The sequence below is a fragment of the Hyaena hyaena genome, unplaced genomic scaffold (genome assembly GCF_003009895.1).
Source record: "Hyaena hyaena isolate Hyena2069 unplaced genomic scaffold, ASM300989v1 scaffold_181, whole genome shotgun sequence".
NCBI lineage: Eukaryota > Metazoa > Chordata > Mammalia > Carnivora > Hyaenidae > Hyaena > Hyaena hyaena.
Window position 1 is genome coordinate 461953 of NW_024080813.1, and position 13956 is coordinate 475908.

General features: G+C 43.1%; 1 protein-coding gene across 1 annotated transcript in view; it reads left to right on the forward strand.

Annotated features, from left to right (window-relative positions):
• DAAM1 (dishevelled associated activator of morphogenesis 1) overlaps positions 1 to 13956 on the forward strand; it is a 172153-nt gene that overhangs the window by 141519 nt on the left and 16678 nt on the right. Inside the window, exons 17-19 of the mRNA XM_039240768.1 lie at positions 6694 to 6778; positions 11982 to 12088; positions 13745 to 13833. Coding sequence (XP_039096699.1) covers positions 6694 to 6778; positions 11982 to 12088; positions 13745 to 13833 — 281 coding nt within the window. The remainder of the gene's footprint in view (positions 1 to 6693; positions 6779 to 11981; positions 12089 to 13744; positions 13834 to 13956) is intronic.

Here is a 13956-nt window from a genome sequence, read left to right on the forward strand (position 1 = left end):
AGAAGAAAGGAAATTTGGGAGGCTGGAATCTGCTTGTAGCTTCAGGCGCTGTGTCAGGTCGTCCTGGGCATTTCAAGTAGCTTTTCTGTATCTAATTTCTTCCTTTCTCTAAAAGGACCTTTTATGTCACACAAAGATACCTAATGCTTATGAGGTGAGCGAAGATTTAAAGAATCCTGGATTGGGGCATTAAGTATAAGTCCCATTGGTCACATTCTGGAAAGAATGTTGTGTATGTATTAAGGCTGGCGTGAGGTGGCTTCTCTTTCAGGGAGAGCAGAGAGGGAGAGTAGCAGTCTTTATTTTTCGGATGGCCTTACAGTGAGTTTCTTTTAACACAAAGTGCTGCTGCTTGGTTTACAGCACAGGGCTCCATTATTAGCCAGATATATATTACTTCAGGGAGCAAATGTTTCTTTTAGTAAAAGAGAAACTGAAGCTTAGTGAGATCCCTGAATTTTAATACAACTAGGAAGGTAACATGAACTCTCCTGTTAGCATTTCATTTCTGCCTCTGGCTGGAAGCTATGTAAATGTCCATGCCCTGTACTTAGTCCCCGTTTTTCTCCCTGAACACATGTTAATGAAGATACCAATGAAATAATCCTAAGGTCTACTTTTTTTTCTTCTACAGTATATATAATCTGTTTTGTTACAATTTCTTTTTATAAGTAACATTATTAATAGTGAAGTTAAATGAAAATTTGGGGAAAGTATTTTTCCCCCCGAAGCCTAGAATTTCTGCCTATATCTTGTGCTTTTGCAGTCTGGAGGAACACTTTCAAACAACTTGACAAAGGGAGCTATCACTCTGAATTTCTAAAGTATTTAAGTGCTTGTAGGAGCAAAATCTGTGACCTAGTTCCTCATAGACAGATTATTCTCCGTATGAGATGTCAATGAGGATAATACCACTAACACTAGTTATAGATAAGGTTACAGTTCTTTCTGGCAAACTTTCCATTCCCATTATTGAAGGAATTATTTCATATTTTTGGTGTATAATTCCCTTGTTACCTTAAAAGTGTCAGAGCCTAAGGTGACTTAGAACTTGAGCATATCTAAACTCTCTCTCTGGAAGACAATTTTAAGAAATTGTCTTGTATCTGTTAAATTATCTATTAAAATCCAATTTAATGAATAAGTGTTACTATAATGAGCATGATTAAAAAGCATATTATATGTAACAAGGTAATTTTGAGTCCCAGTTGACCTTATGGTAATTAGACCTTATGGATCAGGTTCTAAACCGTTCTTTCCCACAGAGGGTTCATCCCACATGCTTTTCTTCTCCATGATCAATAGTTTACTCCTGTCAGGAAAAGCACAGGACTAACTTGTAATATGCTGTGTGGTAAAGGTAACAGAGCTGAAGCAGATTGGGTTCTAATTTGGGTTGTATTTAGCTGGATAACCGGTCAGCAGTTCACCTTGTTTACATTCTCCCCTTTTCATTGGCAATGCATTACCACACACTAAAGGAGCCAGGGGCTGGAAGAAAGGAAGAGATCTGTGAAAGCGTGTGTCATGCTTTTTTCTTAGAGTTACCACTCTGGAGCACTGATTTGTCTGGCACTGTGTGGGGCACCATAGAATGCACCATGACTTGAGGCAGCGCTGCTGCCTTTGAAAGCTCATGGCTGTTTGGAGAGGAAAACTGACCCAAGCAAGATGACTTGTGGACAGCTCAGGCCTAGACTGATTCAGCCGGAAGGAGCCAGGGGCTCAACAAAGAAAGTGGGCCTCAAAGGGTGACAGCAGTTAAACAGCAGGGGGATGGGAGGCGGTTCCAAGGAGGTGTGCAGCAGAAGCAAAGGCGCTGGGGTAGGGGTGGGGGACGGGGGCTCAACACATGGCTAATACGGATAGTCCTGTAGTTGTAGCAGTCATCAGTCGTAATGAATGGAACTGTGGTCCATGCCAGGTGCCTTCATTAAGGGCACCCGGCAGCCCAGGCTCAAGCCACATCCTCCTCATCTATAAAATGAAGATCATGAAAGTAGTGGCCTTGCAGTACACTCTCTCCATGTGAGAGAGTTAGAGCCGGTGCGTGTGAAGCAGCAGCAGGGAGTTTCCATGGAGTAGTTGCTCAGTTAGCGGCCTGTTGTCCGTGGGATCAGGAATTGGTGCAAATTGTTCAGGAAAACACTTTGTTTTAATAAGGTTTGAAGTCTGCCTTCAGGGTTTTGCAGGACGGGTTGGAAAGGACCTGGAGGCGACAGCGGCCATTAGATAGGAGGTTCTCCCTTATGTCCAGGTGAGACCCCATGAGAGAATTGAGAGAGACATAAGCCTCAGCAGGACTTGGGGACAGTTTTGTGCACGTGGACAGTGAACAGGAATGTTTCCAAGTTGATGTCAAGCTTTCCTGCCTTTCCACAGTTACTGTCTTTCTTTTCTGCTATTTCATTCCCCGAGACTGGTGACTCTCTCCGTTTCTTACCTTGCTGACGAGAAATTTAATCCCCAGCAGCAGTCATCACACCAGATTCCGCCATGATATGAGCCTGTGACGTATTCCATGGGGGGTGTTTTATAAGCACATATGTCTTCAGTGCTTGGTTATCTTTAAACACTCTTTACTCCCACACTGCAGAAGTTAGTGGGCCGTTTGGTCGGGGCACCTGCCACAGCCTGGAGTGGAAAAGTCAGTCAGAAGGCCCTTCTCGTCCCATGGGACTGAGCAGGGAAGGGAAGTGCAGGCCCTTCACATGGAGCTCACAGCCTCAGTGGCCAGGGTCACTTGCAGCTCCTGGAGAGAGGCTGTCTGGAAGATGTGAGATTGAAGCCGAAGCTCCAGGCCACAAGGGACCCTGCCTTTCTTGGACTTGAGAAGAGAGTAGTGGAATGGACATGATATTCCTTAAACTAAGAACCCTGGGCAGAGTGAGCAACAACTTATTGGGAATATATATATGGGCGACATGTAGCAATTTAAAACTTGCCCTGCTTTACTCCCCGAAATAGCCTTCTCCCTTCCGAAAGAAAAAAACTTGGAAGCTGGTTTATATAGCAAAATGAACCCACCTAAAATACACTTTTATGAAGTGTTCGACTGTTCTTTTTTTCCAGATGCTCACTTAACATGGCAGCCAGGGTGTAGTAAAGCACAAAAAGCTACTTTAAAGTAGGGGGATTTGGCTGAAATCCACTGTAGCAGAGCTAAGGCTGATCTAGCCATCCTTCCCTAACTTATTTTCATTACGCCTGGATGTTTCAGTTCTCCTGGCAAATTTTTGAAATACTTGCGCGGAGCAAGGTAGACTTAAATACTGTTTTAAAATGGCCGATTTGTTTCCTGCCTTGTAAAGAAAGTGGATGTCTCCAATGGTGCCACCCTCCAGCACACCAGAACACTGCCAAGCTTTAAAAGCAATTAAAACGTTAGAATCGGTAGGGTCCTTAAATTACAGAGATTAGCGACTCATTCTGTGGATGACAGATGATACTAAGAACTCAGGCAACCTATAGAACCATCCGGGAGGGCGGAGTACCCTTCTCCTCTTTCCCCAGGGGTACAGTTTCTTTGTCTGCTCCAACAGGCCACGTGCAAGGCAGTATGTTGACAGGTAGATTTTCTTAAGTACTATCCATTAAAGTCTCAAGTCTCTTTGTGGGACACATAAAGAGAAACCAAAATTGTTATGAATTAGAGCTAGTGTTTAGTCCAGACAGCCTCTGGGGGTTGAGAAGCATAAATATATACAATTTCAAAAGCAAGGAGTTCTGCACTCCATATGGGGAGCTAATGAAATGCAAATCTGATACTTCAAGTATTGTTCTCACTCTGATTTTCAACTCCTTTTCTTTTAAATGTAAAACAGAAGGACTCAGCAGAACCACACCATAAAGTAGTTTCTTCAGCTCAGTGTGAAAAGGACACAGAACTAATTTATTTTTTTTCTTATAAGTGGAGCTTTTCTCATGATGCCTATAGATGTTTTCACGGCCAGTTGGTTTTCATTAGTGGCGGTTTCAGCCTTCCTTAGCGTTCCTCTTCCTTGGCCTTGCACGGCTGGACTGTGGTGTTTGCTCTTAACTGACTCGAGAGCCTTTAGTGTCCTGGAATTGAGGGCTACCCAGAGCCTTGGTACAGTGATTTCAACATGATAGCTTTTACCCTATCATCTGTTTTACCCATGCCAACTTAGCTAGATTGTTCCAGTTAAGTTTGGGGGTTTTCCATCATGATGTTCTGGTGAAAATGTTTGTGGGCAATGATTGTCCCAGCAATGACTAAAACAGTCTGAAGAAGTCTGCCCGTGTCCAGGGAATTTTGATGGCACCTTACCTCAGGCTAGGTGGTAGAATGGGTCTCATCTTAGAACATGGGCAATTTTTTGGTGCTACCTAAATGCTATATTTGGATTTGAAAACATGAGATAAGAGAGAATGGTACTACTGGGGCACCTGAATGGCTCAGTCGTTTGAGCTTCTGACTTCAGCTCAGTTATTATCTCGTGGCTCATGAGTTTGAGCCCTGCATCTGGCACGACCAGCAGAGCACGCTTTGGACCCTCTCTCTCCCTTTCTCTGCCCCTCCCCCATTCTCTCTCTCAAAAATTAAAAAAAAGAGAGAGAATGGTACTAGTACAGTAGGATTGACCAGTTTGTTCCTTCCCTTTGCTACTTATTGGCACATGAAACAACATTCAGTGTAAATAGCAGGAGAGGTGGTTTTAATGAGATTGAGTCAAAACCTAGAGAAAAGGACAAGCCACAGCTGTCCAAAGTGGGTCGTGTGTTGTCCAGCTCTACCCCAACGTTCTTTCCTCCTTCTGTGGACTTTGTGTGCATCCTCGCGCTCCTGCTGCCCCCTCGTTCACCTGTGAGAACATCAGTAGCCATGTGTGCTTTCATACCCATGTGTCTTGAGTGTTTCACTTATCATTTGATTCTCCCAAACATTCTGACCACCTTTAAAATAAGAACCCTATCTTCTAATTCTTGTTTAACACTCCCAGGCCCAATGGGTGTTGTGTACAGAGAGGAAACTCTGGTGAAATAATGGCTGTGAGAATGCTTGGGGAAGTGTCCATAATAACCCTACTAAGTGCTGTGTGATGATCATATAGCTGCATGTGAATGTTGAGGTTACAAAAGTACTGCTGCTTTTTTGTCCCCCGTGTAGAAAAGTTTGGTGGAGAGTGAGACCTATAGTTTGTGAGCCTTCTCTATGGCCAGGCAGGGTGCTAAGTGCTCTACATGCATTATTTCACTCCATAGATGAAAATACTAAGGCTTTTTTTTTTTAAGTTATTTAATTAATTTATTTTGAGAGACAGAGAGAAAGAAGGAGAGGGAGAGGGAGAGAATTCCAAGCAGGCTGTGCACTGTCAGTGCAGAGCCCAGTGCGAGGCTTGAACCCACCAACCGTGAGATCATGACCTGAGCCGAAACCAAGAGTAGGACACTTAACTGACTGAGCCACTCAGGTGCCCTGAGAAAACTAAGGCTTAAGGAAAACTTGACCCAAGGCCACACTGACCAGAGAGTGTCACAGGACTGAGGCCCAGTCTGATGCCAAAACCCCTGCCTTCAAATAATCCCCATGAGGGTGTACATCTTGCTCTGTATTTGTATGTTTATGTCTTTACCTCCAGGCCAAAATATGATTTTTCTTGAAGATCATAGACTAGAGGAACAGACCAAGTAATGTTAATATGCCACTTTAGTGGTGGCTTAATATGGAAGCAAGATATTTTTAAGTAAGTTTGGATCTAATGCTTACAAATAGAGCAAAAGAATGACTCTATTCTTCTAGCTAATAATCTGATTAAGATTTTCCCCCGAGTTTAGACTATTGGTTGTGCCTAATAAAACCACATTTTTACAAGTACGTTTTAACTTCATGACTTTATTTATATAGTTAACACTTTGTTTTCCTGACGTAATCAAGATATAAGTCCTTAAATTAGTTAATTATATAAATTTATGGTAAACAGAAAACACATTTGTGGTTTTGCTTAAATTCTTCCCCATTAGATATTAATTAGATAAACAAATTTGTAAAAAGGAATTTGGGATTAGGAATCAGAAGTTTCATGTTTGTGCTAGATACTGCTGCCTTCCGTATGTTTGACCTTGGGTAGATCAGCCATTCTGAGCCTCAGTTTCTCCCTCCATTAAAAAAAAAAAATGACCATCACTGTCATTTTAAACCTCCAATGAAATAATATATGTGAAAACTCCTCAACCATGAAGTGCCTTCCACATTTTATTCCGTGTATTAACTATTGAACTTTTTGATACCCACAGATTCCAGCCTTTTTTAAATCCATTTTTAATCTGAAAGCAAACTTTAAACACTCCTGATGAACAGTCAATTTAAGAATTCTGTTTTCCTCTTTCATCTATAATTCATGGATGTTGTGTATTAAAGAGAGCAGTTGTGTCTAAGTGTTTTCCCTATTTCTCATCCTCCAATCCCTTACTTAAGGAAACTAAACAATAGAACATAATAGCTTTGTTCTCTGTGTCAGCAGAGCATTACGAAGTCCTGAAAGAATGTTAAAGCAGTTTCAAAATACTATTTTTAGGTGCAATATTGTCAGGAAATAAGCTTTCACTAAGAGATTTTGAGAAAAATGGTTCTTGAAAAGTCAGCAGCTGGAGTAGCAAAACGAATGATCTTGCACTAAATTTTAATACTGGTGCCAGTATTGTTAACAAAATAAAATATTCTTTCTCCAGGTTGAAATTGTCCAATGATGAAATCAAACGGGCAATTCTAACAATGGACGAGCAGGAAGATCTGCCCAAGGACATGTTGGAACAGGTGAGCTGCCAGACATATTTCAGAGCGTAAGTGACGACTGGCTTTCAGCAGGGAGTGGGATACTGAGAAAATCTTGTTGCTGCTGGTGGACAGTTTCCTCATCTCTGAACCAACGTTAAATGCAGCTCTCTTAGGAGACTTTATTTTCCCACTGCTCACTGATGGGTGAGAAGGAAGATCACGAGTTTGTCCAATACCTGAGACCCACAATGCCAGATTCTGTCCCTCATGCTGCAAGTAAGGTATTATGCCTTCAGAGGTCATAGAAATCTCCAAGCTTTAGGGAAGCCTGTTTGACAGGAGTACAGAGAATCTCTCTAGCATTATGAGGTCACAGACTGCTGCATAAACTGATTCATTACGGAATTCTTAATACAATTTGTGTCTTGGCCTTGACTCGCCTTTCCTACACCATAGGAGTTACCGTTACACCCCCACCTGTCACCCGCATCGAAATCATTAGTATTAACCATGGCCAGGCAAGCCGAATGTGGTGACTCTGCTCTCTCCTTGCAGTCTTTCTGTAACACACTCTGCAGCCACTCCAGCCCTGTTACATGTTTCTCAGCAGGTTTGTTCAGCTGTCACCCAAATGACAATGTTGTTGAATGAGAGCACATGCTTCCAGAATTATTACCTGTTTGTTGGTCTGGACCTACAGTTTTCTGCGCTCTGAGACTGTTCTGTCTGCTTGTCTCATAGTCCTTGGGACATAATCCTATTTTGAGTGATTTTGGTCAAGAGGTCCATGCTTGTTAGTGCCAGGTCCTCTGAAGGTTGACGCCAGCAATAGTGGTGCCAGGCTGGGCTGGACGTCTCCTCTGCAGGCAAGCTCAGCTCTCAGAGGCAGAAGGAAGGGCTATTTTGCGTTACTAACAGTGGTCCTGGGCGGCCTGGCCGCTCCGGGTGCAGTGCCTGCCTGCTTAATGCATTTTCTGTAGTGTTCTCACTGGTGTCCTAAAAGGCCCCAGACACAGAGCAGGGAATGATGGATGAGGTGTCACCACACCTCAGTGGAGCTGCCCCACCCGAAAATTAGAACTGGAGTCGTCCTGGGGAAGGCCTCACACTTAGCAGTGGAACAACTTTTCGTGCTGTCCTTTTTATTTTATTTTTTTACATTAATTTATTTTTGAGAGACAGAGAGACAGAGCATGAGCCGGGAAAGGGCAGAGAGAGAGAGAGAGAGAGAGACAGAATCCAAAGCAAGTTTCAGGCTCTGAGCTCTCAGCACAGAGCTTGATACAAAGCTTGAACTGCCAAACCATGAGATCGTGACCTGAGCCAGTCAGACGCTCAACTGACTGAGCCACCCAGGTGCCCCCGTGCTGTGCTTTTTGTGGTTTGACTTAGTTATTAATACTTAATGACTCTGTATCCAAGCCTGTTGGGATACTTTGTGTACAAATAGTTTAAAAGTGATTCCTAAACCGAAAATTACTTTTTTAGGGCACTTTAACAGCTTCTCTGCACAGTCTTCCCTCTCTGTCTCCATACCAGTCCGAGCAAGAGTCTCCACCCAGAAGTGCAGCCTAGCTCTCCTCTGCCCCTCTCTGGCCCTCAGGCGACCCTCATGCTAGTTGCTTGCATCACACAAGGAAGAACTCTGCAGAAAGCTTCTTTGGTCCTTAGGCCTTCGGCCCCTATTGACAAGGTCGTATGTTTAAAATTCCACAAGATCTGTTTACTGTGAAATTGCATCCAGCAAAATTCCTCCTTGAGGGAAGGGATTTCAAAATCTTGCCAAAAGGGCTTGCAGTGCAAATAGAATGTACTTCAAATAAATACAAGTAAGAAAATCAATCTACTGAAGCAGAATCTGGCCAAGTGGGATACTTTTGACCTGGTCTCCCCTGATAATTCTGTGTCTTACTCTCTGGTCACCCACCATGCTCTTTCTTCTCCTCCTTATTCTCTTCTTCCTTTGCTTCCTCTTCACCCAGCACTTCTCCCAGACAAGCTCTGAAGCTAACCTCTCTTTACTCCTAATTATGATTTGCATTTGAACCACATTCATTCCTTCCTCTACTGTTTTCTTTTTTTCTTAGCTGCTGAGCTCAGAACCCAGACGAGATTAATACACTCTTACTTGGAATACATACCTTTCTCCTTATTCCCAGGTGTTTGTCTAACTCTTCATTCCTCTCTTAAAACTATCCATACACAGTCTGTCACTCGACTCTGCTTTGGGAAGGACCGAGCCTTTAGCATGTGCCTCTTACAGTGTTCTGTACAAAAGAGAATTGGTGATTGTGTTATCGCGAACAGGGGGCTCTGGGCTTTGCACAACCAGTGTGTCTGTCACAGGGGGAGGGGGAATCCCTGACACTAGAACTGAGTTTCCTTGCCCAGTAGATAAAAATCTGAACTAATGGGAAAAACACAAGTCTTTCTCTCTCTCCCTTCTCCCTCCTCCCTGCCTTCCTACCTTCCTTCCGCACTGAGGAAGAGCAAGAAGATACTTTTCCCGTCCACTGGCACCCACACAGGGACACAAACGCCTAGAAGCTATCAGGCCACCAGACCTATGAACGCACTGGCATCTATATCCGCTACATCCCGCTAGGAAAAAGGGGTGTCCCTGGCCTCTGCTCTGGCCCAGCCCTTCCTTCTGCTCAACCAGATCAGAGGACCCCGCCCTTCTCCTAGATCGTACACCTCAACCTGCTGCATCTCAGCCTTCCACAAAACACCTTTTAATACCGCATCCCATGTAGCTACCATCCTCTCTCTTTTCTGATATAAGCAAAGTTCTTGAAAGCTTGTCCACACTCGCCTCCTGTTCATTCTTCCTCACCTCCCTAAAGCTGTTTTCACTAAAGACTCATCACCTCCTTATTGCCACAGCTAGGGAGGCCCTTTGCGGTCCTTATCTTCCTTGATTTGTTGGTGGTTATGTGACACCAATGGCCACTTGGTCCATGATGAAATGTTTTTCTTTGGCATTTCATTGTCTCTTCTGAAGTTTCCTCCTCTTGTCCTCATTCCTCAAAAGCTGGCTTCTCTCCAGCCCTGCTTTGTTTCTCTTGATGGTTCCCTTGGTTACCACTCTCACATCCATGGATTTTATAACCAATATCAATGCTTTGTCTTTCAGATAGATTTTTGACTTTCAAATAGTCTTTAGGATGTCAGACCCATTTGTCCACCTCTTTACTAGGAATCACAGTATTTCAAACACTAAACTCACTTTCTCCCCACCCACTCTCCTCCAGCAATCTTTTCCTTGGTTTCCTGTTACGCTCTGTGTACGTTGCTGCCTAACCCAAAAGTCTGGATCTCATCCTTTGGAGCCTCTACCATAATCCATGCATCGGCAAGTCAGACCAATTCTATTCAACCTCCACCTACATAGTCCTGGAAACTACCCACTACCCAATCTAGGCCACTGCCATCTCTCACACGGACTACTACAGCAACAGTCTGATCCCAAGCCCCTAATACTTTTGATCCTTTCTAGTTCTTTCTCCATTCTATGAGCATGGTGGTCTTTTTACAATGCAAATTCATTCCCCTACTTAAGATTTTAAGCCCACATAAAGACTGATCTTCTTATAAGGTCCTTGCTACTCCGTGGCCTTGACCCTTGCTGCCCTCCCCCACTGCCATTACAGCTGTTTTTCTACTTGCATAAATGCTGTGCCACCCATTCCGGACCCTGGCACACGATATGCACTCTGCCTGGAATATATGTACAACCAAACACCATTCACCTATTTTTCTACTTCTTTCTCTGCTGCTGGTATCCAGACTGACTGCGTTTTCTGAGGTTCCTTAGTTAAATCTGACAAACTTTAGAAACCTACTAAATGAAACATCCAAATGCCAGCTTCAAGTTGTGGGGGACTAGGGGGGATCTAGGGATCCAGAGGGTCAGTGTCATTAAAAACTGTGTGTATTAGGGGCTTCTGGGTGGCTCAGTCAGTTAGTTGAGCGTCTGACTTTGGCCCAGGTCATGATCTCACGGGTCGTGAGTTTAAGCCCTGCATTGGGCTCTGTGCTGACAGCTCAGAGCCTGGAGCCTGCATCAGATTCTGTGTCTCCCTCTCTATCTGTCCCTTCCCCATCGCACTCTCTCTCTCTGTCTCTCAAACATAAATAAACATTAAATTTTTTTAAATGTATATATCCAAGGGCATTTGATCCAGAGAATAGCACACATAGATAGGGCTGTGGGTATATATACATATATTTGTAACTTTAAAGAAAATCAGACACAGAGTACTTTTTCAACTTTAAATATTATTGTTATTTCTTCCACATTCCATGCTCATTTCTTCCTCCAAAATAATGGAATCAGCAACTTCAAATCCTACTGTTTTTCTCATCCATCTTTACATGGAGCAAAAAATGAGATGGAATTAGATAAGACAGAGAAATAAACAAAATTGAATGGAAAATACACATAGAATTACTCATTCTAGCATGATATAATGGAAAAATGCATTGAGCTGGGAGTCAAGAGACCTAAGTTCTATTTCTGACAAATAGGTGAACTTTCTTTGTAATCCTGGGTAAGTGGTTTAATTAATATCTCTGGACCTCAGTTTTATCATCTACTTAATGAGAGCATTGAATTTCCAAAGTCCCTCTAATGGTCTATGCAAAGCAGACCCTGGTAAAAAGCTTCCACAATCTGATTTGAGAGACACTGTAGAACAGAAAGGTGCCATATACAAATCTTAGAGCAATTTAACTACTTTCAAGTAAAAAAAGGAAAGTTTTTTGAAATAATATTTCAATGCAATATTGACATACATCACTGTACAAATTTAAAGTGTATATAGCATAATAGTTTGACTTAAAAATGTGAGATTATTATAATACATTTAGCATCATTTATGTCCTATAGATAGAATAAAAAGGAAAAAAAAAAAACATTTCTTCCTTGTGATGAGAATGCTTAGAATTGACCTTCTTAACAACTTTACATTATACAGCAGCGTTAGCTATAGTCATCATGCTGGACATTCTGTCCCTAGAACTTAATGTATCTGGTACCTGGAAGTTGGTACCTTTGGACCACCTAACTGGAAAGATTTAATCACTTGTAGTATGTCTTAACAATGACCTGGAAGTAGCACTTCTAAGTGAAACCAAAGTTACAGTCTCATCTTGGGGGCAAGTTAACTGAAAGAATGAAAAATTACTGTAATAATTTCATTATGAACCTCAGTTCTAATATTTGCGGTGTACTTTTTAGCTCTTGAAATTTGTTCCCGAAAAAAGTGACATTGACCTGTTGGAGGAACATAAGCATGAACTAGATCGGATGGCCAAGGCTGACAGGTTCCTTTTTGAGATGAGCCGGTGAGTTCAGAAATGCATAAAATATGAACATGCCTCTTACCCTTCTAAGGAAGTTAAACTTTCAATCCTGGTTGAATTATTTGGACCAATAACCTGGCTTAACTGGAAGACTTTTTAAATCACAAAATCTTCTGAAGTCTGAGTTGTGTGGAATTTGTTTTGTTTATGTGCGTTCTTGCCATGGGCGAACTAGGGTTAGGGTGAATTGTATCTCCCTCCTCTCTGTATCTCCGCATCTCAAGAAATAGACAGACTCACCAGTGTCGACCTAGAGCCCCCATTACTGAACAGCTAGGATCTGGATGTCAAATCCTGACCTGTGCAGACATCTCTAATCAATCATGGCATTCTTCCCATGGAGACTTGGCAAGCATTCTCAACCCTTCTCCAGAAAGCCCAGAGGCAGCCACTGCCTCATAATTTTGTTTGGCATGTGAGCTGAGTCTGTTTGCCATCCCAGGCCTGGAAATTTGATTCTGCATTAGACAAGGACCAGTGGTCTTGAGACTTTCAGTCACCCCCAGGGCTCTCCCCTGAATACCAAAGGCCTATGAGTGTAGCTCAGGTGAACATGTCTCTCACTCTACAGTTCTACCATATCCAGGATTATTTTTGTTGTTTGGCCATCCCAACTTGTCATTTCATATCCTACTGTAGGTAGAACAAAGGATAGTTTTGGAATCTTAACAAGTGGGCCCTGCAACCCTGTGTATCAATGAATAGATGATCACCTGCAGAGCTGCCATTTTGTATTTGTCTAGCTCTGCGCATGCATCATCCCACTTGATCCTCCTATCTTCCCTGACAGGAGGGCTTTTTGGTAGGGAGGTGTTCTCTTCCATCTAACAGAGGAGTTTAGTTACCTGTCGAAGGTCATCTAGTAAATAAGAGGAGAACCCAGGCTGCATACCCAGGTCTGCCTGATTATACGGTATCATTTTGGAGGAGGGGCTACTGGGCTGAAGTTTCCACTAGAGAGCAGGTAAGGCAGTGGTTCCAGAAGACCTTGACAAGAATGCTCTACCCTCGCCCTCTGGGCAGCAGCAGCCTATCTTGGTGATGACCAGGCCACTTTGCACCCTGTTACCTTTGGTCACCAGTTGCCATCTTGGAAGGCACAGGCTGCCAGCCCTGAAGGGAGCAGAGAGGGACCTAAGTATAAAGAAAGATGAAGGTTTGGGGACATGAGTGGAGAGAAGATGAGGAGAGAAGGCCAGAGACAAGTTTTACTCTACAGCTTTGCCAAAGGCAAACTTTGTAGAAAGTTAAGAAGCATAGGAGAAACATAGGAAACAGGCCCTTATGTGGAGCAGAAGGGGTAGTCTTTGCATCTTTATTCCTTTTTATCTCTTCCCTCTTCACAAGAGCTGCTGGAACTCTGAGGAAAGGAAGGTGGCAACTCTTCTTTGAGCAGTTGCCTGATCTGATTAAAGCTAAAAACCCTGCTCCCATTGCCCAAATACCACCTGTTAGTCAAAGGGAAATGGGCTCTCCAGGTGAAGTGGCCTCATTTCCTGTCCAGAAGAGGAATTGTGCAGGCGTGTGCATGTGTGTGTTGGGGGCCTGGGGCGCTCTAAGGTACCTCCACCTCCATATCCATTGAGTGAACGTAGATGTATTAAGGAGATGTTCATTAGTCCATGCTTGCTCTTACAGAATCAGTCATTACCAGCAACGACTGCAGTCGCTATACTTCAAAAAGAAGTTTGCAGAGCGTGTGGCGGAAGTGAAACCTAAAGTAGAAGGTAAAGTCAGGTTTCCAGACCGAAACTGATGTTCATCTTAAGTGTCCATTTGCAACTGCAACCCAAGTGCTGGTAGTAAACTGGATCCCTTGGGTGATTTTTTTTTTTTTTCCTGCTTCAAAT